Genomic DNA, 26046 nt, shown 5'->3' on the forward strand with positions numbered 1-26046 from the left:
TCAGAAATAATATAATAATAATAATAATAATAATAATGATAATGATAATAATGATGATAATAATAATAATGATAATAATAATAATAATAGTGATAATGATAATAATAATAATAATAATAATAATGATAATAATGATAATAATGATGATGAAAGAGAAAGTGCATTGAAATATATTACAGACTTATCAAATATAAAGAGATAAAGAAAATATTAACAGCTTTCAGAGATATATAAAAACAGCTACAGTGTTACATAGTAACATCATCTTCATTTAATACATGCAGTGTTGATATTCTTTATATGTAGTTATTATATAATCTATATCAGAGATACATGCAGAAAACAGATTTTTATTACTAGAAAGAATGATTGCAGCAATTCTCTGTTTTTATATTATAAAAATAAGTTATTCTCATTTCTTTCTTCTCTCTTTTCTCTTCTTCTTTAACTCATCACTAAGTTCAAGCTGATATGAAAACTATTAAAACACTCTTAGAAACTCTCAAATTGAAGAGTATAGACTAATTAAATTTTAAATACAGAAGAATCAAATTATATTTAATATTATTAATTATTCATTTCTTCTCAATAAAATCACAGTCATGTCTTTTTCTTCTCTCTCTCAAATGAAACATGGTCTGTGAAAAGTAAGTATTATATCAGATTATAATGATTAATATAGCCTCAGCATGCAGAGCTGTATATATACAGTGTGTACTGAACTAAGAGACTGTGTGAGTTACAAACTGATACCAGTATCTCAGAGAGAGCTGTGCAGTGTGAAAAAGCTGCAACTCTCAGTTAGACTGACTGTGTAACTGTGTCTGAAATCAGGACCAGATTTTTTGATAGTCTCATTATCAATTCAACTGATCTCATTACACGGTTTTAACATTAGATAGTAGTCTCATACTATTTCAGTGAGACTTACTGTCTACTCTTGTCACATTTTTCAAATGAGACTATGATTTCTACTTCTCAATTTAAATTATTTTTATTGCTTTAAATGACTTTAAATCTTATTTGAGTGTTATTAAAAAGCATTACTTTTTAAAAAATTAAAAATAGTCTAAAAAAAACCTTAAAATGTCTAAAAATAGTAACTTTATGTCAAGAATAGAACTAAATGAAATCAAATGAAATCACTTTCTCATTTTTTTCAAGTCATGGTTTCATTTTAAGATCTGATATATAGTCACTTTACATGTTTTTTTGATAGCCAGTCCCAGTGAGATTCACATCAAGAAATGTATGAGATTAGATTAAATGAGATCAAATGTGAAATTTATGATTCTGGCGGCCAGTCTACTCTCAGTTATATATGTAGAGAATGAATTGTTACAGTAAGTGCATATGCATTGCATAAAAGTAATACTTTTTAATAATACTCAGTCTCTGATATTATGAAAATAGAGTCTCTCTGTGAGATCTATTTTTATTAGAAGTCAGAGAATCTTATATTTCTCAAGATTATCTTTATACATCTTATCTGTGAAATCAATGAGAGAAATCATTGATTTCAATGTTCTGTTCTTAATATTATTCAAGTAGTAGCAGAGTTCACTCTGATCACACTTTTTAAGTGTATATTTTCTAAATATTCACATTTATACAGATATATACTGATTATTTATTAGATAATATTAAGATAATAACTTATTACAGCTATGTTACTCTCACTGTGAGAGATACATAGTTAATAATAAATATTGTAAAGACTCTGAGAAGTAAGTATTTTAAGAGTACTGTGACTCTGTAATCTTGATTTTTTTTATTTTTATTTTTATTTTTTTTTTATTTTTCATTCTGATTTTTTCTTGTTTTTGTTTTGTTTTTTGTTTTTTGTTTTTTTTTTTTTTTGTATTTTATATTTTTTTCATAATTAAAATTATATGAATTATGATCTGTGTTTAGAAAAGTAATAATATTTAATAATACTCTCTGTTGAATTTTCAATAAATAAGTACTATATTATGATATTATGTAAGTGAGAAGTGATTTTATAGTCTTATTTAATATTATTCTCAATAATGAGATCAGAATGAAAATGTGACTAAGAATTCAAATATATTCTTTATTCAGAACTAGATTTTTATTTAAAAAGTGAATCTGAGATCTTTAATATTTAAAATAATATGATTCAGAATTAATGTAATAAATACAAATTATAATCAGAAGTAATACTTTTAAATAATATAATAACTATAAAGTTTGATTCTGATCTCAGATATAGTTATATAGTCAGTTTAAATATCTCATTAATATCTTCAATCAGATCTTTATATTTATTATTAAACTTATCAGATTATTCTTCTATAATTATATTATTTATCTTAAATATCTCAGAAGTTATCTTCTGATTCATTATTAATATTAACAGTGATCTATGATCTTGTATTTACTACTCTGATATTTTCTTATTTCTCTATCTTAAAGACATATATTCTTTTATTAAGTCAGACATCTCTCTGAATCTTAGATTAATCATAAGTTTAATCACTTAATAAATCATCTAGACACACTTGTAACAATGTGTGAAGATGTTAATTTGTATATTATTGTGGTTATTTGTTGCTTGTGAAGGGCTTCATAATCTCTTGAAGAATAACATTGTTGTGTTATGTGTGTAATCTATCTATGCGAGTTACACTAAATGGATAGGTTGGGGTGGCACGTGACTAGGGTAGGTGTAGTAATCACCAACATTATGCGAGGTCGGGGTTATGATTATGTAATGAGGTCAAGTGGCGCACTTAGCGAGGTCAAGTTTTCTGTATACACAGCCTATAGCCGCCCAGTATATATATATATATTATATTCACGTCATTAAGTATGAACATAATAAAAATAATAAAAAAGTAAAAAAGTAAAAGAATACCACCTCTAAAAACAAAAATAAATGTGAGCGGTGCTTTTTGGTGTTCTCGACGACGCGTATATTGAAAATTGGGTTTGTGAGGTCAGGGGCGGTGATGATAGGAATCAGCCTTATAATAATAGATCATAACCAAGGTATGGTCCCACCAATAGTACCAGTGTCTTGTTTTGATCGAATAAAAAATCCACGTAACCCGTAGCCCGTAAAATAGAAGTTGAGAAGATAAAAGTAGGAAATAAAAATGGACAAGAAAGAAAGAGCTGAAGATAAAATAGAGATATGGAGAAGATATATTTATTCGGTTTTTGAAATAGGGGGAATTGAGGAAACACGAGAAAAGTAGATCGATAAGAGCCGCCAGGAGGAAAGTAATTCGATACAAGGTTAATCTGAGCAAGTCAGAGTTCAAGTGGCAGCAGCAGCTTTCGGATCACCTTCTGCTATGCTTTTATCGTCTTTCTTTTCTGTGTCTTGCGGACTTTTACCACCGCCATCCGCATTTTCAGCAAGCTTCGATTCAGCAACTTTCAGCTTCTCCTTGGTCTCCGAGAGCTCCCGTTGTAACGATTTGATGTAGACAATTGCCATCTCAACAGTGCTTGCCTTGCTGATCGTTTGTGTTGAACTTGGCTTATCAGAGGATGATTTGCTGGTGGTGTTGCTGTTCGTTGCGCCATCGCCACCATCACCGCCGGCACCGCCGGCTCTGTCTACTTTTTCACGCTCTCGTATTAGTGACGGTGGCAGTAAGCCTTCGATCTCCTTGAGTGCGGTATTGATGCGATTTCGACGACCCTGTTCGGCTAGTTTGTGATTCGTCCGTTTGGAGCTTAGGTTTTCCGCCAGCGCATTTGGATACGAGACGCCTGGTAGAAGAGTACCCTCAATGATGTGTTGGTAATTGGATTTCGAGGCGAGGTAAAGAGCTGACTTTTCCGCGTTGATACCTACTATAGTCGAATGGTCAGTTAATTCGTTGTGGCCGATATTAAATAATTAAAAAAATATATAAGAAGGATAAAAACAAGACTAGCTAGAGTAGGAGTGAGGCATACCATCACCGCGAATTAAGGGTTGAATGCTAGGGCTAATTTTCGGCCGCAATGCCGGACTAACTTGCGAGGAGCTAACGCTTTGTCGTTTCTTGGACACTCTGCTATTCGGTTTTGAATCCGCCCGCTTGGTGCCAATCGGCCCAGTTGGAGATGCCGTAGCAGCGATTTGGGGGCTTGGTGTAACAGAGGCGATTGATGGACGTTCTGAAGACCCATTTTTGGCTGGGTTCAACTTGGGCGTCTGTTCAGCCGCGATCGTTGGAGTTGCTTCACTGTTCGTCACGATTGTTCCAGATGACGCGGTAGCAAGTTCAGAATTTGAGGAAGCGGCTTCAGGCAACGATATATCTTCCATCGCCTCGTCAGGATATTCGTTGATAACGATGTCTCCGCTTCTTGAGAATTGATGCTCTGAACTTTGCGCAGGCTGGGATCGTCGCTGCAGTTTCATCAAAGTAGCAGGCGTTGCGGCTTCACGGGCAATTGCTTCAGATCTTGACTCTTGGGTTCCAATGCATGGAGACCTTGCGGATCGTGGGAGCGCAGGCGGAGGCATCAATGGTTCTGACAAGGGTTCTGGGGAAACAGAATCTTGTCCTGAGCTTTCTGTGCTTCCTGGATGGCGATACCCATCGACCTGGTTTACTGATAGTCGACTTGAGTTCTTATCATGGTTCGCAAAAAAGGTAGCATCATCCGACGGGCCGGATAAGCTAGGTTTTCGACGACTAAGGGGACGAACTAACGGAGATTGACGAACTAGTCGTGGACCGGCCCGAGTCGAAAAGGACAGTTTTCGTCGCTGTTTGCGTGCGAGCCCCGGAGACGATGGAGCAGAGGCGCTTGGAAGTTGATTGCTCATTTCTACCGGCGAAGATATAAAACTCATATCTGGAGTATGTGATGTGGTGCCATTGAACATATACCCATTGCCGTTCGCATTTCGCGCTTCCAGAGCTGGTGACGTGAGGGGAGTAAAGTATTCACCAGGAACAGTATATTCTGGCATACAGAACTGCTGTTCTAAAGGGGTCATCGCGGGGGAAAGCGAAGGGGTAAACGCGCTCTGTAATATTTGATAAAAGAGTCAGAAAACCACTCCTTTCATTTTCAACTTGGGGTTTTAATCATACATGGTCATCATTGGGTCTTGCATAGTACTCGTAGTGTCGATGACTATCAGTGTCCAACCTGGAAAGCCCATGAGGAATTCCGGCATGCATCTCGGCACTGTTGGGGGTAGGCGGAATATATGGTCTCTGCCCATAGCTCTGTTGCGGGAGGAAAGCTTGCTGTTTCTGGGCGTAGAATTGTGGTGCTGCGTTCGCGTCTGTCGTATTTATGCTGCCTTGAATGCCCATTTGGTGGTGCAGTTGGTGAAGCTCAGGTTGATAGTCCGGGGCTTCAGAAGTATTCTGCATCTGCTGGTGATGGGCCATTCCAGGGGGTTGAACGTCCTGCATTGATGTTGAAATATCCGGGGCCAAAGCGTGAATGGCATTGTGCTGCTGGTTTACGACATCGTCCAAGTCCGCGAAGTTGAAGTTGAAATCCAGATACTTTGAAAATTCCTCTTCTCCAGATACAGGAACAAGAAGGTCCTCAGGCATGGTTTGGGGCCAAGCGGGCAGCGACGTGTCTCTATCCATTGCCATGATTGATATATCTCGGGCTGCTCAAGAAACCACAAACGGTATCGAGAAGAGGATACAGAGAGACAAGAGACAGATACAACACACAACCTCAGACAGGGCAGATGACAGCCCGATGGCCCTGGGAAGGTGGTCAAAAATTGCGGGTGGGGAGCCGCAGGTGGCTGCGGCGGGAACTGAGAGCGCGGACCTAGTTGGTGGGATCAATTTTCGCAGCAGGCCAACGAGGGACTTGGAAACAGGGAGACCACAGGAGAAAACAGGAGAATGGAATCTGGGGGAGGAGGTCCAAAAAGCAAAGAAGCAGAGCGCGCAAAAAGGAGCGAACAGAAGAACACTGACTACTGGGTGGAGGTTGAAGCCCTGGCGGCGAGTAGAGGTTGAGGTTGGCGCAAATCGGGCCCGTGCTGAGTTTTGTCGGGATAGTGCGGGACGATGGGACGCTCCGCGTTCTTGGCCGGCGCCGTGGCGGCGTTGCTTGGTTGGTTTTTCCACAGACCGACGTCACATAACGGCGTGACTAAGAAGGATACTTCGTAGTTATGGTAGTTAGTGTATACTTTTCCTTCCATCTTCCTCCTCGATGCTTCAAACCTTTTTGAGGTTAAGTTACATCTCTTGTTCGCTAATGCTGACGCTGGAGCTAGCAAATAGGGCTGGATGGAAGATTTTCACCAATGATAAACCTCGCAGAGGTGGTCAGAACCTCCGTTCTATCATCGCTACTCCGTAGTTACTCCTACTCCGTAGAGTTTCAAGAGCGTCAGAGGTTGCTCAAAATAGCCCTGCACTTGATGCGCGGAGAAAGCAAACTAAAGCCCCAAGTTTCATTATTTTCTTTTTCTATCTTGCCGCCATCCGCCCCGAAATTCAGCACAGAGCAACCCAAGAAGCAAGTCTGTCGGCTTTCCCTTTTCTGTGGAAGAAACTAGCCGGGAGTTTCAGTGTGGGGTTTGCTCGCTGGCTTCGCGAATCCCAGCCGCGTGGCGGAAGGACGTGAAGTAGCGTCGAAATCGACAAGCTCCATGCGGCATGGTAGGATTATTTTGGGCCGCGCTAAGCTGGAATAACATGGGCCATCCTACACAGTGCAAACCCTGGCTCGCTACAAGGGGGGCAAGCCTCAAAGAAAAGGCGCTTCGAGGGTTCCTTGTTGATAAAATTTATTCAGGGCTCGGGCCCTCTGCCCAGAGGTCTTACATTCCAATCAGTCTGGCCGTCTTCGATATTTATCTTCGAAAAGCATCAGTGGGGTGAGGGTGGCGTTGGGGTTGGGGTTGAGATGGTGGGAATGAGACACCGAGGGGGATTGAAACAGGAAAGCAAAGGGAAGGAGAACAATTATTGTGCGCTCTTGGACTGATTTCTATAAACAATTTGACACAAAGGAACAGCATATCGGCATATCTTTAATTGTTCCTGACAGGGCGAAAAGCAGGTGCCACGAGAAATATGTGTATACTCTGTATATGTGCTATACATGTATCCAAATATTGCATGGACTGCATCATGTGGATATTCAAATGATGCAGACAGGTTCGAACAATCCCCGACAGAGAAATCAAAAGATCTGCAATTCAAAGAAGGCAGAGATCTGATCACACATCAACCAACCACCCTGCCTGTGCAGCCACAAAATTCCTTTCTGCTATGGCAGCACTGCCATTGTTTGTCCGCGTGATTCTCTTTTTGATAGTTTATGGTTAATTGGCACTTTGCACTGTCAAAATCTCAACTCTATGCATAACCATCATGAGGAACTAACTCCCTTCCCTCAAACTTATCTCCCCATCGCCCTATCTACAGCTAAAAACTGCATCATATCAACATCATATCTATTTATTGCAAGCTGGATGAAAAATCAGCATTGAGAGCTGGCAGTTTCTCCCTTTTTGTCTCTGAGGTGCTTACTGACTATTGATTATTGATACTCTCAATTTATCCCCAAGTAGCATGGCACTGGATGAGAGAGCGAGATTTTGCGCAGTCCATTGAGTTGTGTGTGATATAATTCCCTGTCACCCTTTCCACCTCTTTTCTCCAAGCTAATTTGCGACAGATTACTCCGTACACATTTTCGCAATAAAAAGCTCAGGCCTGCATAAAATGAGTTATGTAGGTAAAGTTTTCGTAGTCAAACATTTCGCATGATTAAATTATAGATGTTATTTGCGGAGGCTATGGCTACTATATTATCATTTTGAACCTTTCAGTTTCATTGATATTGACAAACTATCTGTATGTGTGTATAGGAACCAAGTGATATTTCCTTTTCTTACATAGGTAATAAAAGCTGCATAATAGAGCCTTCTCACATACAGATACACTACATAAGACATACATATCTGTTATGAATAAAAAACTGAGAGATATGCATGCTTATTATTTCTAATTGGATTAAGATGAATTGACATCTTAAATGAACAGCTACTTCATTTTTATAATGAAAATCCAAAAGTGAAGGCTTCATAAAATTAAAAAGCTTTATTTCAATAGAAAAACATATGCAAAGAAGAGAAGCTCTCAACCCTCCCTGTCTCTGTTTCTCCCTCAATATGCACATGGAAAAAAAAGGGGGAAAAATAAGGAAACAATAATCAGTCAATCTTCCGAATGCAAACTGGGCCTATCTCCCTCAATAACAGTAACAGTAACAACAACCAACAACCAACCCAGCACATTATGATATCTTCATCAGTTTTTGACACAGCAGGTCCAGCATTGTGACTACATGTAATTAAATGGTCAGAAAATTGGCTATATAGAGAATTTCGTTTTCAGGCACTCTTGGCGGACGCGGGAAATGTAGGAGAGCTCAAAAGGGGGTCTCACGTAGCCGGACGGGGGTAGGTTGGGGGAAGAAAAGGAGGGGGAAGGTGTAGAACAGAAAGAAAAGACATAGTACATACATGTCTGTGCATTGGTCTGTTTTTCGCGTACTGTATTTTTTTAATATGCATCCAAGAGAAAACTTTGTTAGTTAAATTGAACCCTTTTTCACTGCGCTGACATTGAGGAAGAGAGAAAAAAAAAAAAAAAGGTGACCTCAGTCATGCAACTATTGCAGTGGGTTATGATGATAATGAGAAAAGAGAAAGAAGAAAATTACGTGCCGTTCCTTTACCGATGCAAATTGGCGGCTTGGGGTAGCAGACCCGTAGGCACTCCTCGCCTTGGATATTTTGTTTTACCAGGAGTTCTTGTAGCTGCTGTTGGTCTTGGGTGGTGAGTGACACTTGTGCGGACTGTTCGACCTGGCCCATTGGAGCTGGGAGGGCGATTGCAGTTTGTGTTCTGATGAGGGCGAATGTGAGCGTGGTGAGGAGGATGGAGAATTGCATTTTTAATATTTTCTTTTTCTTCGTTCTCTTTCTGTTTTTAAGGTGTGGTTCTTCGGGTAATGGGAGGTGTTTCTTCTTGGGGTTTGAAGAGTGATCCGGTTGGCCCTGGGTTGTAGGACGTGGATATATATAATGGATTGCAAGCAAGCAAGAACTGTCTTTGAAGATGTTGCTGAGGAAAGATGTAAGAACTCGTGAGGAGGAGGCATGGGCCGTTTATATATCAATTTCCGCTATTCGAATTAATCTCTCCCCGGGCGAGAGTGTGGTGCGAAACGAGACGGAAGCATGCAGGCCCTAACTGCCTCCTCTCACTGTTCTAAAAACTCCCCATCCCTATACGTTATAGTTGATGATGCATGCACTGGGGCGGGAGGGGAGGGAAGGCGTACAGTCTGACCCAAATCCTGCGGGGCAGAGGACTTTATATCCCTCGTAAGCAGCAAGTATATGAGCCGCTCGTTTCACTGCGTCTTCAGAGAGAACAAAAAAGAAGGCCTATTTTTAACGGGCGGAGGAGACCGAATATTGTGATAGGGTATGCTTAATCTCCGCACCGGCGCTTCATCATGCAGGGCTCAGCATGCCTAGGTAGCAAAGTGCGAGTTGCTTCAGAAGAAACAACAAAAGGGCCTAGAGTGCCGATTTTATTTCTCGGCGGTGGAAATTGAACAGCAACCTATAGAAGGACGCCGTAGGATTTCACTGTAAGCGTATATGGCGCAACACTCGGGAAACATAATGATTGACACAAGGCTAATTTCGAGATGTTGCACTGCGGACCTTGGCACATCAAAGCATTATGATCTGTACTCCGTACTCAGGGTGCTATCCGGGTATATATTGCTGTTGCCTGTCAATACTTGTTGTGGATGTTAAGGTGATTAACATGCTATCGGGGATCCGGGTAAATCGAGGCAATAGAACGCCGAGGATGGACTTTTGGTATCATCCGAATAATCCCATGCAAAACTAAATAAAGCTATAATGGCAGAGGATATGGAAGGGATTAAGTGAGCAAATAAAGCTTCTGAAACAGTTGTGCGACCTGCTTCGAGAGAGGAAAAAAAAAGAAAGAAAATCCTGATGTCTAGAACTTGGCCAAGAGAGGATGTTTGCGTTTAATCTTCCATTCATTGTTTAATCATGTAAGGGGTTCACATCCAATTTATTTTAAAAATTATTGCCAAGCTGAAGAAATTGAATGTAACTCCCTAGAATGAAGGAAGTTTCTGCAAAGAACAATAGGATTAATGATGCAGATATGACATTGTTCTTATTAGCCTGGCTAAAAAGTCTTTGAAGGCCAAGATAATATAGAGGAACGATTTTGAGGTTCAACAACGGCTCCAATGGTTTGAAATATAGCCAACAGTATCAAAAATCTGAATTTAGCAATTGCTTCCATACTTTTGAGTTTGTAGGTCTTTATTTTTTTTATTTTTTTTTATTTTTTTCTCGATATTTCCTCAATCAAATGAGTGATGGATGGCCTAGCCCTGAAAAAGCTTCATTGGCACATGAACTCTCCGTTCCAACAGTGGTTTTCACATCGTAGTCTTCTTGGAACGAGAAGGCGAAAAGGTAGATATCTACCATTATACAGAAGATTCAGGGCAGGGGTAATAATGGATAGTGGAGCACCACCATGGCGGGGATTGACGATCAAGGGCTAAAGCGGATTAAAATAAATAAGAGAAACAACAGGCAAGTATCAATCATTATTAATTAGACTCAGGCTTGTGTTTCTGCGCTAATTTAGGGATCTGGCTTGGCGGCACTATCAGATCAGAGGGGAGAAAGAACATGCAAAGGATATCAGGGCAGAAGGACACGAAGGTTCATTTGGTTCATTAACATAAAGATTCGAAAAGTAGAGCCAGAAAGAGTGAGGCCATCCATCTTTGAAGAACTGTAGTTTACTCCATAGTTACGTGATACATGTTGCACGATGTTGACAATAATAATAGACCAGATAGACCAGACCGACCAAGCGTAGATGGCGGGTAAGTTACAGTAACTAGTTAACTAGTTAGTTACATAACAGAACTCCGGGTCACGTCATGTTCCGTTCACCGACCCAAGCCCCACGTCAGCTGTACAGCAGCTGGTAGTATCTACTGGTATCCCCGCCCATAGCAACTACACCTTCTCCGGCATCCTATCTTCTGTTTCTACATTCCTCTTCATTGCCTAACATATTCTAGCCCGGTGCGGGTGTTAGTTACCACTCTATATACCTGCTCGAGCCTCCTCCGCCGCCCGTGACTATGCGACCCGTTGTTCCCGACACCTTCCTACCCCGACCCCGCAAATCCCCTTCACCTGCGGGACCTGAGGACGAGTTCTGCCACACTTCCCCCGAGACCTTCTTCCTTGCTCGAGATAGCGATATACAAGATTCCCAGGCTACTTCAGCAGAAGAAGAGGGAGAGGACACATATGGCGTGCAAAGCCTCGAAGAATCCACAGCTGACAGTTCCAAATCCGGTACCTCGACACAATGGCCGGATCCCCAGCCTACGAGAGAAATAGACGATACGTCACCCCGACACATTATTTCCGAGACGAGGGAAACTATAGCGAAAACTGTCGAGGTCGGCGATGCATCAGATCCAGATGGGCGGGACCCTTCGCCATTGAAGAACACGCGCAGCAGAACCCCTTCTAACGTTCCCACATCATGCCCCCTAACTCCTTTCATACTTCGTTCACCGGCGGAACCAGTCTCCCTTCCGGACAGCCCCAAGTCAACCTCGACCCGGTCCTTTCGACCCACAGATGATGTACCCGTGGCATATGGAGGGATTCATACAACAAGGGCGGCGGAAAATGAGGGTTGCAGCAGTCTCGGTTCGTCCGCGGTTCAGGATAGCACAGCACAGCTTATAATGCCAAGTATCAAAATGCCCAGTCGGAGACCTTTTACTGAAAAAGGAAAATCTATGGGCAGGTTTAAGATTCTCCTGGCTGGTGCTGCTGGTAAGAAAAACGACTCCTTAAAAATTTCCCGGTAAAGTTTTACATGTGAGATTTTTACTGATGCAATTTGCTGGCAGGCTGTGGGAAAACGTCCCTTATAAAATCTATTGTTCAAGTGCTTGAGGATATAGTACATGTCGACCCGCTCCCTCGCAGCCCGTCTCGGACAGAAGCTCAGAGAACCAGCAAATCAGGTTCGAAGCGATCTCATCGATCTCAACATGTACGAGAGCCCACTTCGATTGTGGAGATCTATGCCAGCACCAAGCCTTACCCATCTTGGTGGTCGGATCTGGAAGACTCGAGGGTTCTTCGAAGGAGGAAAAGTATGGGAGACGTCGTATTGGAAAGAAACTTGTGCTTCGTCGACACGGCCTGTGGGACCCTGGGTTTATTAGATCAGGCAGAATGTATCGTGCAGTATGTCAACCGACAGTTCCAGCGGGCCGTAACCGCTTTGGATTCAGTCAACACTGATCTCCAGGGCCTTCTGAGCGGAAATGGGGGCTCCCAAGTGGATGCTATATTATATCTTGTCTCCGAAGGTATGCGTTACGATTTTGAGATAAAATGAAGCTTGTTTTAAGAGCCATGAATTCTAATCGATTTATATAGATTCAATGTCGGCGGACATATCATGCATCCAGAAGCTTTCAAAAGTCGCCACTGTGATCCCGCTCATCTCCAAAGCTGACCTTCTCACCGAAAGCCAAATCCACTCCCTAAAACGATCTTTCCACTCTCAGGCTCGGGAAGCAGGCGTTCGACCATTTCTGTTTGGTGATCTCGCTGGTAGCATAGGCGACGAAGAAACCATCCCGTCCTTACCATTTGCTGTTTCTTCCGCAAATTCCAATGACGATGATATCATGGATGCAAGCCTCTTAATGAGTCCTGATTATGTGCAGCCCTTAGCCCCATCAGAGCTAAATTTACTCTTAGAAAAGCTATTTGATCGGGATAACATAGCCTGGCTACGGCATCTAGCTGCGAAGAAGTTGATAGAGTCATGCGATTCGCATACAATCTCTCTGACACGTCCACGCCCACGTCCACAAGATTATTCAGCCTCCAAACCAGGTGGAATAACTTCCAATCTTTCTCAATTTTCATCACCCCTCTCATCCGTCTCCCCCTCGCAGGTCCTCGTTCAATACCCCGGTGCCGACAGCGGCGGTCCGCCATCGTATACCATGTCCCGTGTAGCCGACCACACCCAGCGGGAGGAGCACCTGGCTCAGATCCGACTTGCAAAGTGGGCATCTGATCTGCAGCAAAGCCTCCAAAACGAACGAGAACGATACCAATCTCTAGCCCGTGGCGAGCGAGCAGTCTGGCTAACCGAACGCCTGGGCGAGTGTGTGGCGGACGGCACGCTCCTCCCCATAACCCAAACGCCAGGCTTTACTCACCCCAAGGCTCGGTGGGCGGTAAAAGGCAAGGGCGGGGGTGGCAGTGAGACCGTGATGGTTCCGGGGCCGGATGGCCAGCCTGTTAAGTACCAGGTTGCGGATGTGAGTTCATCGCGGGATCCACTGGGCCTGATACGGTGGAATGACGATGTGAAGCGGACTGGCTGGGTAGTGATACAGGTCATTGGTGGTGTGGGGGTTGTTGGTGGGCTTGCACTGTGGGTTGCGAAGGCGTGGGGTTTTACGGCTCAAGTGTTTGCGGAGTGGAATGTTGGGTGGTTCAGTGGTGACTGACTGACTGAACTGTCTGGCGGGAACTATACATGTAAGGAGGAAAACATCCTTTAAAGTTGGTTGAATACGTTTAATAGTTTTAACATATGAGGGCGGATTATTACAATTATGGAATATGATTTTGATGTGACACCAGGTGATTTCTTTATACTATATTGTATTATTCTTATTTCTTTGACATTTTCTGCGTACATACGGATTGTGCCACACCATAAATGATTTGTATCTCTGTATGGGTTCATCATACAAACAGTAGTACTTATAGAAAAACATGAATTTCTTTTTCTCTCTTTCTTTCTCTCTCTTTCTTTCTCTCTCTCTCTCTTTGTTTTTTTTTTTTTTTTTTTTTTTGTCACTCTCATACCTGAAATCTGCTATGATTTGATGAATTTAGTAAATTTCATTCTAGAAAAATAGATATACATTTTTATTTAAAAAAAAATACTGTAATATACTTGGAATAATTAATAATATACCTATATGACTCATATGTATTATAATGTTGAAGATATCCATGTTTTCCATATAAAAGATACTTATTTTCAAAATTCTGTTGCGGTGTGAATTCCTTTATGGTGTGGTGCACTCACTAATGAGAGGTAGTGAGATGTACTGACACAGCTAGATGAATCTGATGTGCAATTTAATTGCAGGTATCAGGCATGCTTTACACATCCCATAGATCTAGATCTAGGACGACTATTGCTATCATTATTGTATGAGAGTAGGTGTAACTGCGTATAGGTTGTTTTCCGCCAGTAGAGGAAACCTTGGAATGGGGGAGGCGGAACTCCGGGTGCGGCGGAATGTTCCAGAACCCCGCCCTCTCCTCCCTCCGCTGTTTGATCCGCGGCCTGCTGTCGCAGCGTCTGGCACTTATTAGTTAATAGTAGTAGATCAATCAGCTCCCAGGTAGATTGGCTGGTGAGGCGGGCACCAAACTCTCGGCTTTAAGCTGGGCATGTGCTATAAACGTGTTGAAACTCTCGCTGCCTCGAGCAGGACATGAGCAGTGATGGATGGATAGTTCTAGAAAGGCGGCGGGCGGTGAGTCGGGGCTAGCGCGTAGGGCAGCGATGGAAATCGGTGGAAGATTCGCTGGGTTCTGGATTGAGCAGGCGGCGGTGGATATTTTTGTTTGGCAGGGCGGGGAGCTGCGAAAGGCTTGGAGCTTGTTTGTTTCTGGCGCTGCTTTTAAGTTCTGTTTCTGCGCAGTTCTCTGTCTTTCTGTTTTTCTTTTTGCAACCTCCTCGCCCAATTTCTTCTTCTTCTTCAACTTCTTCTTCAACTTCTCTTCTTCCTCCTCCTTTCCTTCTTCTTCACCTCTTCAATTCTCTGCATCCCAGCTTCATCTCTCTCCTCTCCCCTTCTATACCCATATCTTTGAACAACTGCTACTGCAACGGCTCCCTCCTACTCAGTAATCCGTAAGTGCTTTTCTTTTCTTTTCTTGCAGCCGCACAGAGCTCTGTTGCCTCTGTTACCCTTTGTTTTTTACGACTGTTTACCCCCTCTTCCCTCCCTCTCCCACTACAAGAAAGACTGCAGAGTGGAATAATCAATCGGTATCTTGATCCCTTGATTCGATTTTACCCAGATCTGCACTTTTTTTTTACGTTCATTGCTGTCTCGTAAGCAGAAGTGAAGAGAAGCGGAGAACACAAGGAACAATAGAAAGAGGAACGAAAAAATTGAAATCGAAGCTAACTAAAAGCTTGCACAGAATACCATCCTATCACCCACTGCAGACATGGCGTCCGAAACCTTCGAGTTCCAGGCTGAGATCTCTCAGCTCCTCTCGCTCATCATTAACACCGTCTACTCCAACAAAGAGATCTTCCTGCGAGAGCTGATTTCCAACTGTTCTGATGCCCTCGACAAAATCCGCTATGAGGCCCTTTCAGACCCAAGCAAACTCGACTCCAACAAGGATCTCCGCATTGATATCATTCCCGACAAGGAGAACAAGACCCTGACCATCAGCGATACCGGTATTGGTATGACCAAGGCTGTATGTTGCCCCAATATGTTAAATATTCCCAATTGAGCCTCCCTCGTGATTTTGCCAAGAAATTTGTGAAAACAAAATAATACTGACATTTTGGATTTTTGTTTTAGGATCTCGTCAACAACCTGGGTACCATTGCCCGCTCAGGTACTAAGCAATTTATGGAAGCCCTCACTGCTGGTGCCGATATTTCCATGATTGGCCAGTTCGGTGTTGGTTTTTACTCTGCCTACCTCGTTGCCGATAAGGTGACAGTCATTTCCAAGCACAACGATGATGAACAATACATCTGGGAGTCCAGTGCCGGTGGCACCTTTAAAATCACCCAGGACACAGACGGAGAGTCTCTTGGCCGTGGTACTAAGATGATTCTCCACCTCAAGGACGAGCAGGCCGACTACCTGAATGAGAGCAGAATTAAGGAAGTCGTGAAGAAGCACTCTGAGTTTATCTCCTACCCCATCTACCTCCATGTCCTGAAGGAGACCGAGAAGGAGGTCCCCGATGAGGATGCTGAGGAGGTTAAGGATGAGGGTGACGACAAGACTCCCAAGGTTGAGGAGGTCGATGACGACGAAGAGGATAAAAAGAAAGAAAAGAAGACCAAGAAAATCAAGGAGACAAAGGTCGAGGAGGAGGAGCTTAACAAAACCAAGCCCATTTGGACTCGAAATCCTGCTGATATCACTCAGGAGGAGTATGCCTCTTTCTACAAGACCCTGTCTAAGTAAGTTTACTCGGTTTACTCGTCTTTCAGTTCTGTCACGTTCATCTTTTGCTAACTATTTAATTTTAGCGACTGGGAGGATCATCTTGCTGTGAAGCACTTCTCCGTTGAGGGTCAACTCGAGTTCCGCGCGATCCTTTTCGTTCCTAAGCGTGCTCCTTTCGACCTTTTCGAGACCAAGAAGACCAAGAACAACATCAAGCTCTACGTTCGCCGTGTCTTCATTACCGATGACGCCACCGATCTCATTCCCGAATGGCTCAGCTTCATCAAGGGTGTCGTCGACTCCGAGGACCTTCCTCTCAACCTGTCTCGTGAGACTCTCCAGCAGAACAAGATCATGAAGGTCATCAAGAAGAACATCGTCAAGAAGACCCTCGAGCTCTTCAACGAGATCGCGGAAGACCGTGAGCAATTCGATAAGTTCTACTCCGCTTTCAGCAAGAACATCAAGCTTGGTATCCACGAGGACGCCCAGAACCGCCCCGCCCTTGCCAAGCTCCTCCGCTTCAACTCCACCAAGTCTGGTGACGAGACCACCTCACTCGCCGACTACGTCACCCGCATGCAAGAGCACCAGAAACAGATGTACTACATCACTGGCGAATCTCTCAAGGCTGTCCAGAAGTCTCCGTTCCTCGATACTCTCAAGGAGAAGAACTTCGAGGTTCTGTTCCTCGTCGATCCTATCGACGAATATGCCATGACCCAGCTCAAGGAGTTCGATGGCAAGAAGCTCGTCGACATCACCAAGGATTTCGAGCTCGAGGAGACCGAGGAGGAGAAGAAGGCCCGCGAGGCTGAGGAGAAGGAATACGAAGGCCTCGCCAAGAGCCTGAAGAACGTCCTTGGCGACAAGGTCGAGAAAGTCGTTGTCTCCCACAAGCTCATTGGCTCCCCCTGCGCCATCCGCACTGGTCAATTTGGCTGGTCCGCTAACATGGAGCGTATCATGAAGGCGCAAGCCCTCCGTGACACCTCCATGAGCTCCTACATGTCCTCCAAGAAGACCTTCGAAATCTCTCCCAAATCCCCCATCATCCAGGAGCTCAAGAAGAAGGTCGAGGCCGACGGCGAGAATGATCGCACCGTCAAGTCCATCACCCAACTCCTCTTCGAGACCTCCCTGCTCGTCTCGGGCTTCACCATCGAGGAGCCTGCCGGCTTCGCGGAACGCATTCACAAGCTCGTTTCTCTTGGTTTGAACATTGATGAGGAGGCTGAGACTACCGAGGAGAAGGAGACGGAGGAGGCTGCTGCCCCCGCTGAGGTTGCGGGTGAGAGCGCCATGGAGGAGGTTGATTAGATTTTCTCTTGTCTCCCCCTTTTTCTTTGTTTCTTGAATTTAGCTTTTCCCCTTTTCCTATTTCCTTTGCCTTTTTTTTTATTACTCTTTCCGATAGTTAAACAAAAAACCAGGTTTTTTTAAAAATCATGAGCGTATGGCGGAATGATGAGATGAAAATGCACGCACAAATGTTACTTAGTTCGTTCTTCGCCCTTGTTTTACAATTAAAAGGACAAAAATACCAAAAAGCGTTGTGTGCGTGTTCATTAAAGAGTGAATAAGAAGAAAACGAAGCAAGTGATGTCATATATCATATTCTAGCGGTTAACCGGCTGTTTTTCTCCGTTTTTTGCTTCAGTATTTTTGCTTTTGTCCTTTTTCCTATGTTTCTGTTTCTGTTTTCGTGGTTATAGCTGTTCTGTTTGTTTTTAATTATTTAATTAAGCTTTTCAGACATATCCTGACTTTATTTTAGTTTTTGGTTTCCTTTTTGCTCTTATTTCATCATCATCTTGACTCTGGTGATATGAGTTGTGCGTGTAAGTAAGAAGTATATGGCCATCAGGTAACGTAAGCCATTAATGTAGACAGAATTAAAGATGATTGATCAATCAAAGTTATCCCTAGCCGTCGGGTTTGATTTCGGAGAAGAGTTTCGTGGCCGGTCCGTTTACTTCCACAGTTCCGGGGGCAATGATTTTGTATCCGTGTATATCTCGAGGTTGTGTGAAAATTCAGGGTTTTTTTCAATTTTGTTTTCTCCCTTCTCATTTTTTGCGCGTGAGAGAACAACAATTATTTGCTTTCTCACCTCGCCCTGTAGACTCTGTTCCATTAAATTGAATATCATAACAACATTTCGTCGTTTCTGCTAGCGGGCATTTAGGGAATCAAGGCAGGATGACAGTGAAAAATAAAACTCAACCAGCAATAGTTGAGCTGTTTTTAAAATAAATACATGTTTTTTTTCTGCCTGAAAAATAAGTAAACTACTACACTTCAGATATCATCACGATCTCCAAACAACAACTTTGGAACACATTATTACAACCATGCTATTCATTCGCCCGTTTAATATGGGGCCCCCCCTCCCCCCCCCGTCACACTTCTCGAGGATCAGAAGACGATAGAGGGAGCAGCGCGCCGGGGTGGCGCGTTGAAATTGAAAATACAGATAGTTATACCACAGCAGATAGCCGCCAGCACTGTACTGAACATACCATTCGACTCCCCCCGTTATTTTACATCCCCCTTACGCCTACGTATGGCGACAGATACTTCCTGGCATCCATCACGTTACGGGGAGATGGGAGGTGTGTCGACCTTATGCTCCGGTATGCGGTATGCATGGTGTGGGTATGTCCGTACATGAACCTCCGTCGCTGAGAGTGCCATGAGTGCGTGAGCGAGGGCAAGACAAGACAAAGGGGGAATGCTATGCATTCCTATCGAAATTAGTATATGCCTGTTGGCGCACGCGTATTCTAGCTGGATTGTCATTGTCATTGTCATTTATTTATTTATTTTATTTTATCTCTGCAGGGACGGATGTGGAGGGTGAGGGGTGGTTGAGGCGGGTTATATGATTAAGAAGAGAGGAGAGTCAAAATGGAGAACGGAGGAAGAGATGATGATTTAAGTTTAATAAAAAGTATAGGTAAATTGAATGCAATGAAATAGAATGGAATGACATAATTAAAATTGAGAATGGTATAAAAATAACAAAGCAGAAGGTAACTATCTAGTGAAAAATATAAGCTTTCGAAAAATGATAAAAGTCATAAGAGGCAGTATCGTTCGTCATTGTAGTATGCGGCAAGAGTAGAATAATAATAATTGGACTAGTAATGAGAAGACGACAATGAAGTAAGATGAAGGAAAAAATGCTCCTTTTTATCTAAGCTGTTGTAACCCTGTTTCTGATTTTGGAGAAAACATCGCGAAATAAGATAAGAAGATTCATGCTGGAAAAAGGAATTGAAGCTTTATTTCCCCCTCATCGCTAATGAATAAGTAACAAGAAAGGAAAAGGAAGACGGAATGGAGGTGTAATGAGTGGTAGAGGTTGAATTGTTGGAGGTAGATACAGGTGCGTCTGGACACGGATGGGATATGGAGAGAGTAAATCACGGAGAGCACCCACAGAAAACTAAAGAATAAAGGAGAAGAAAAAAAGAGGGACCAATAAGATAGCAAAAGGCGTCATGTTGTAATTAAGGAAATAAAATAAATAACATCGTTAGTTTTCAACTCAGCATGTGAATAACAAAAGAAAAAAAAAAAAAAAAAAGAAGAACTCTGGGGAATGAAAATGATATTGAAATGAAAATGGAAATGGAAAAAGAAAAAGAAGAAGAAGAAGAAAAGAAAAAAAAAAGTCATTTATGCGCATTTTAAAAGGGAGGAAGCTGGAAAATAATACATATGTTAGGAAGAGATACAGACGAGCTTTGAGAAGCTCTTTCTGAATGCCGCTTTTTTTCTTTTTTTAATGTATATGTGTGAGGTGGTGGTGGTTGTGATTCTCTGGCCGACCAGATATGGGTGTGTAGGGTTTGAGTGATGCACGGATTAATGATAATCTAGCTCTGCATACCAATAGGCATGTAGGTAGGAAAGGAGTATGCACGTAGTTGGGCGGAGGTACGTAGATCATTTTGATCCAGGTACATGTAAGTAGCCTATATAGGTGAAAAGACAGAAAGGGGACAGGATTTTCTTCTTCTTTCATGGTGACCTTGGCAATTCATGTGTTCTGATTTTCTTTTGATTCTTTTACGCAGCTTGGGGCTGGCTGCGGCCTCCCTTGGGTGTGAGGTTTCCACCACGGCCGCGGGGGGTGTAGCGGCCAGAGTCATTTTGGAAACCGCCACGGCCGCCCTGGCTGCCAGAACGACCGTCACCACGGCCACCGCGAGAGCCTCCTCGACCAGATCCGTAGGAATTGCCCCCGAAACCGCCAGGTCGACGGCGCTCAACCGTGACTTCTTCGGTTCCGATCTGGTGGGGGTTGGAGGAGAGAGCGCTCTTGTAGGCAGCAACATCTGCGAACTCGACATAGGCGGTACCCTGTGTTGCGTTGTTTGGGTTAGTCTGGAGCCGTTATATATATACAAAAAGAATAGGAAAGGACTTCTTTTTAGCAACATACCTGTTGTCTGTTCACATTGAAGTACTTGAGCTTTCCAAACCGGGACATGACCTGCTTCAAGAGCGCCGCATCGACCTTCTCATTGACATTCTTGATAAGACCGCGGGTGTTCTCCTCTGCAGCGGTAGAGACGGATTGAGGACGGCCTTGTCTTCTGCCATGATCCGCACCGGCAGTTTGCCATTCTGATCCGCTTGAAGATTGGCTGGTAAGGTTCTCGCTCTCTGTAGCAGCTGGTGCGGCGGCGGCTGCAGCGGAAGTCGACTGAGCGTGGGATGGAGAGGGAGCAGCCGCCTTCTGGGGTGCTGGTGCTGCTGCCGTAGCTGGGGTTGGGGTAACCACGGTGGGCGTAGTAGCTACGGGGACACTAGCACGGCTAGAGGCAATGGACGCCCAACTCATTGGTGCCTTAGCCACGAGAGGCGCAGGCTCCTTTTCAGGAACTGGCGCAGCGCCTTTGGGAGCAGGTACGACAGGTGTGGGCTCCGACTCCTTGGGCCTTTCAGCTTCGGGTGCGACCTCGGGAACCGCAAGGCTACTGGCACTGCGGGTTCTGTAGTTGAAGATGAAGCCGGAGCTGCCTTCTCATCCGCTGTTTCAGTTGCGGGCTGCGGCTCAGCAGTAGGGACAGGAGCCGCATCACCATTGATTTGTTCAAGCTTCTCATCAATTTCTTGGCCTGCAGTCTCATTGTCTGCTTGACGCTCAGCGACTGGCTCCGTGGTTGTTTCCTGTTCAACAGCGGTCGCGGCAGGCTCCACAGCCCCAGCTACTTCCTCTATCTCGACGGGGGCTTCTTCCACAACGGCTTCTTCCTCCTCATCGGCCAAGTATCTGATAATATCGTTCAAGACGTAGTATCCATTTGGTTGCTCAGCCAGCACGAATGTCTGGACAAACTTGCGAGACGGCTCAGATTTGTTGGAAATTTCGCCAATCACGGAAACGAGAATGTTATCGAAGGAAGCCTGCGAATCCACATTTAAAACTCGGACCTTGCAATCTTGGAAATCGAGTTCCTTAATCCGTTCATTGATAGCCTAGATTTTTTTTTAAAAAAAAAAAAAATTCAAAAATAAGCTTTTTTAGTTTTCAGATATATAGATTTTGGATACCAAAAAAACTATGGAAAGCTCACCTTTTGTCCAACGGCAACGGTAACTTTTTCCGCCTCCACACCAGAAACAAACTGAGATTTACGGGAGTAGAAGAGGTGCAGTTTTTCAGGGTTACGGCTGAGGGTAGTATAGTACTGTTCAACAAAGAACCATCCCACCTCATCCTTGGGGATGTCGTTCTTTGGCTCAGACCCAGCAGAGTGAGCAGGGGCTGAAGAATTGTTATGTTGTTGATTATTATTATAATTGGCGGAAGAGGCGCTATTGGTGGCAGCGTGAGAGGGATTATAGGCATCAGCGGCGTAAGGATTGGTTTGATGATGGGCGTGGTAGTTTCCGTTGACGAGAGCCGGGTTGGTGGTAGGTGCGGTGGCCATGCTGGGCGATTTCTTCTTGATATCTAAATAAGAAAAAAACTTTGGACGTAGAAAGGAAGACAGATGGTTGAAGATCGTGAAAATAAATCCAAGGATAGAGACGAAGGGATCAGCTGCAGGCAGTAGGAATGAAGCCGTACGTCAAGTCAGATACGTCGTAGGGAGGCGGGAAATGAAAAAGAGGGAAAAAAACCAGATATCACCGATTTTTTTCTTTTTCCTAAACAAAAGGGAACAAGAAATAGAAGAAAATATAGAAGAAACGAAACAGAGATGCTGCCACAAACAAAATTATATCAGCAAATAAGCTTCAAAGTATTGTTAACGGGTAGAATTGCTGGGTGGCTGGAGAGCAGAGAGGGAGAGGAAGCAAAAACATGCGAAAATAAACTTACGAAGGGACGTATAAAATATACAAATGAAAAGAAGAAACGGAAACGCTGGTAGCTGTTGCAGTATACGAGAAAGGGGAGGGTAGGAGAGAATATAAAAAAACAACTTTTGAGGACTTTATAAAAAGGAAGAAAGAAAAGAACAGAGCTTTTTTTTTTTCGCGAAGGGGGGAGAGGAGAAAACGGAGAGGGATATTTTGCTGTGGGGAGGTTGAAACCAGGAGAGCGGGCGACAACTGAAAAGTCAAAGGCAGCAGCAGAAAGCAATAAAATAGATCCGGAGGGAATGACAGCAGAAGGGAAGTGTCTACAATAATGAGGAGGATCAGAGCTGGGCGAAGAGGACGGAGTAATGGGAATGCTGGCGATGGGTGGTGGAAGGGCAAATGATGGCAGAGTGGATGTTTGATTGGATTTGCTATTTAAGCAGTGTGAAGCAGAAAAAGGCGAGGAGGGAAAAAAAAGATGTGAATGTTCTGACTAGAGCTAAGCTGAGTAAGTTTGTCTTTTGTTAGTCTCAGTTAGTCTATACAATGATCTTAGAATAGATTTGACTCATACATATTTTTTTATTTCATTTTATACTCACAGAATGTTTAAGTTTATTATTATTATAATTTTATAAATATATTAATAAAAGTGTTTTTAAAGTACTTAATTATTATTATAAAAAGCTAGCTGCTATATAATCTTTTATAAAGATTTTATAATTATTAATCAATTATATTAATCAATGATTAATAGTAAGTATGAATAGAGGTAATTAGTATACAGAAAGATAATTCAATATTTCTCTTAACTATTACTTTATTTAGATAAATATTTGCAATATAATAAAGTAAGCTGTAATTATATAATTAAAAAGTAAAATTTATATATAAAATTAAAAGTGTTCTTTATTAAAAAGTTTATAGAAAACTGATATAATTCAGAAAATAAAATAATAAAAAAAATAGTAAAATATAATAATTACTGAAAAAGTAATAAGTTGATAAAACTCTGTATTTACTGAAATAATTTTAAAGTGTTTCAAACTGTAAGTATTTAAATCTTCATATTAATCAGAATATTTTTATAAATTTTAAATATTAATATTTTTATTAAAGTATATATAATTATATCTGAGATTAAAATCAAACTTTACAGTTATTATATTATTTAAAAACATTACTTTTAATTAAACTGATTAATAGAATTATAAATTGCATATTTAATTTTATTTAATTTAATTTTATACATTTCTTGATATAAATTCTACTGAGATTAATTATTAAAAAAACATGTAAAGTAATTATTAATCAGATTTTGAAATGAAATTATAACTTAAAAAAATTAAAAAAGTAATTTTATTTAATTTTATTTAATTTTATTTTCAACATAAAGTCACTATTTAATAAAGGTGATATTATAGAGTATAGACTGACTTTGTAACTATATCTAAGATTAGAATCAGAATATTTAATAGTCTTATTATTAATTTAATTAATCTTATTATATAGTTTTAAGATTAGATAGTAGTTTTATACTGTCTTAGTAAGACTTACTATCTACTCTTATTAGACTGGCCGCTGAGATCATGAATTTCACATTTGATCTCATTTGATCTGGTCTCATACATTTCTTGGTGTGAATTCTGCTGAGACTGACTATTAAAAAAATATGTAAAGTGACTATATATCAGATCTTAAAATGAAATCATGACTTGAAAAAAATGAGAAAGTAATCTCATTTGATCTCATTTAGTCTCATTCTTGATATAAAGTTACTATTTTTAGACATTTTAAGGTTTTTTTTAGACTATTTTTAATTTTTTAAAAAGTAACACTTTTTAGTAATGCTTAAATGAGATTTAAAGTCATTTAAAGCAATAAAAATAATTTAAATTGAGAAGTGGAAATCATAATCTCATTTGAAAAATGTGATAAGAGTAGACAGTAAGTCTCACTGAGACAGTATGAAACTACTATCTAATGTTAAAACCATGCAATGAGATCAGTCAAATTGATAATAAGACTATTAAAAAATCTAGTTCTAGTCTCAGACATGATCACACAGTCAGTCTATTTCTATCTCAAAAGTCAGAGATAAAGTCAAGAGTAGTGATCTATGAAAGAAAGAGATCAAGATATCAATTTAATCTAAGATTTAATATTATGTCTGACTCTGATATTCTGATGAGTGATATTATAGATAAAGAAAATGAGTTTCATACTATACAGCTTATAAATATCTATAATGAAAAGTCATTGAAGGAAAATAACAATATCTGAACAATTGATAGAGAATTTTTAAACATAACTTCATCAAGAAACTCTATAATTGCAGAAGATTTCAATGCACATCATCTCTGATGAAATTCAGAATGCAAGAGAGCAGTGAGAGCTGATAATCTGATTGAATGAACCTTTGAGCATTCAATAGATTTGATTAATAAGTCTGATCAACAAACATTCTTTAGAAAAGATATGAAACAGAAATCTATTATAGATCTAATCTTTATATTACAAAATCTAATGAAAAAAAGACTTATAAACTGATTTATTGATTCAAATGAGACATCAGAATCAGATCATGAGATTATTCAATTTAATATTGAACTGAGTGAAAAATAAATGAGTGAAAATCCTCTTCTCTCTAATCAGTTTAACTTTGAAAAAGCTGATTGAAAAGCAGTTGAAGAAAGCATAAAACTGTTAAAATCTGAAAGACAGAGTGAGCTATATTGAAATTCTGGTCAAGATATCTCAAATGAAATGCTTAAGAATAGAGTGAAGCTCATTACATCTATTATTCTAACAAGTGTTAGAGATAATATTCTAAAGAGAAAATCTTCTAAGTATTCAAAACCTTGATGAAATAAGAATATCTCATCTAAAAGAAAAGAATTAGCTACTGCTAGAAGAGATTGAAAGAATGATATAATATCTGATAAAGAGTTCAAAGCTGTCAGAAATGAACATTTTTCAGTTATTAAAAGAGCTAAAACAGACTGCTGAAATAAATTTCTTGAAGAAGCATAAGAAAAGGAAGTTTTTAAAGCTTTTAACTATACTAAAACAAGAAGTGTAGCAAAACTTTCAGTCTTAGAATATGAGTTTCAGAATGAATCATATACAGCAAACTCTTTTGAGAAAAAATATCAAGCTTTCATGAGAATTCTCTTTCAGAACTCACCAGATTCAGATTCAGATTCAGAGAAAGAGAATATATCACTTCTCAACTACATTAATGAAAATGACTGGGAATGACCTGATCTTACACAAGATGAATTAGAGTCAGCTATCTTCTCAAGTTCTGTTAAAACTGCTGCAGAGCCTGATTCAATTAATCACTTGATTATTCAAAATACATATTCCTACTTAAAGAATGAA

At 41.2% G+C, this 26046-nt stretch overlaps 5 protein-coding genes across 5 annotated transcripts; 2 read left to right on the top strand and 3 right to left on the bottom strand.

Annotated features, from left to right (window-relative positions):
* Nucleotides 1-2782: 2782 nt before the first annotated feature.
* Nucleotides 2783-6564, bottom strand: BDBG_04528 (HLH transcription factor). The gene is made up of 3 exons (XM_031721712.1): nt 5067-6564; nt 3934-4999; nt 2783-3828 (listed from the first exon to the last, which is right to left on the bottom strand). The coding sequence occupies exons 1-3, from the start codon at nt 5586-5588 to the stop codon at nt 3284-3286; spliced, it is 2133 nt and encodes a 710-aa protein (XP_031578557.1). The 5' UTR covers nt 5589-6564; the 3' UTR covers nt 2783-3283.
* A 1316-nt stretch (nt 6565-7880) lies between these two features.
* On the bottom strand, nt 7881-10892 carry BDBG_04529 (uncharacterized protein). The gene is made up of 3 exons (XM_031721713.1): nt 8699-10892; nt 8495-8524; nt 7881-8312 (listed from the first exon to the last, which is right to left on the bottom strand). The coding sequence occupies exons 1-3, from the start codon at nt 8924-8926 to the stop codon at nt 8280-8282; spliced, it is 291 nt and encodes a 96-aa protein (XP_031578558.1). The 5' UTR covers nt 8927-10892; the 3' UTR covers nt 7881-8279.
* On the top strand, nt 10676-13932 carry BDBG_04530 (uncharacterized protein). The gene is made up of 4 exons (XM_002624620.2): nt 10676-10814; nt 10897-11908; nt 11986-12453; nt 12524-13932. The coding sequence occupies exons 2-4, from the start codon at nt 11197-11199 to the stop codon at nt 13612-13614; spliced, it is 2271 nt and encodes a 756-aa protein (XP_002624666.1). The 5' UTR covers nt 10676-10814; nt 10897-11196; the 3' UTR covers nt 13615-13932.
* Nucleotides 13933-14636: 704 nt separating this feature from the next.
* Nucleotides 14637-19369, top strand: BDBG_04531 (heat shock protein 90). The gene is made up of 4 exons (XM_002624621.2): nt 14637-15041; nt 15338-15625; nt 15733-16349; nt 16419-19369. The coding sequence occupies exons 2-4, from the start codon at nt 15365-15367 to the stop codon at nt 17653-17655; spliced, it is 2115 nt and encodes a 704-aa protein (XP_002624667.1). The 5' UTR covers nt 14637-15041; nt 15338-15364; the 3' UTR covers nt 17656-19369.
* A 1043-nt stretch (nt 19370-20412) lies between these two features.
* On the bottom strand, nt 20413-22283 carry BDBG_04532 (NTF2 and RRM domain-containing protein; the record flags this gene model as incomplete). The annotated part of the gene is made up of 4 exons (XM_031721714.1): nt 20413-20706; nt 20789-21287; nt 21317-21828; nt 21927-22283. 4 exons carry the CDS (start codon nt 22281-22283, stop codon nt 20413-20415), a joined length of 1662 nt encoding a protein of 553 aa, XP_031578559.1.
* Nucleotides 22284-26046: the final 3763 nt, after the last annotated feature.

Source organism: Blastomyces gilchristii (genome assembly GCF_000003855.2).
Source record: "Blastomyces gilchristii SLH14081 genomic scaffold supercont1.9, whole genome shotgun sequence".
Lineage (NCBI taxonomy): Eukaryota > Fungi > Ascomycota > Eurotiomycetes > Onygenales > Ajellomycetaceae > Blastomyces > Blastomyces gilchristii.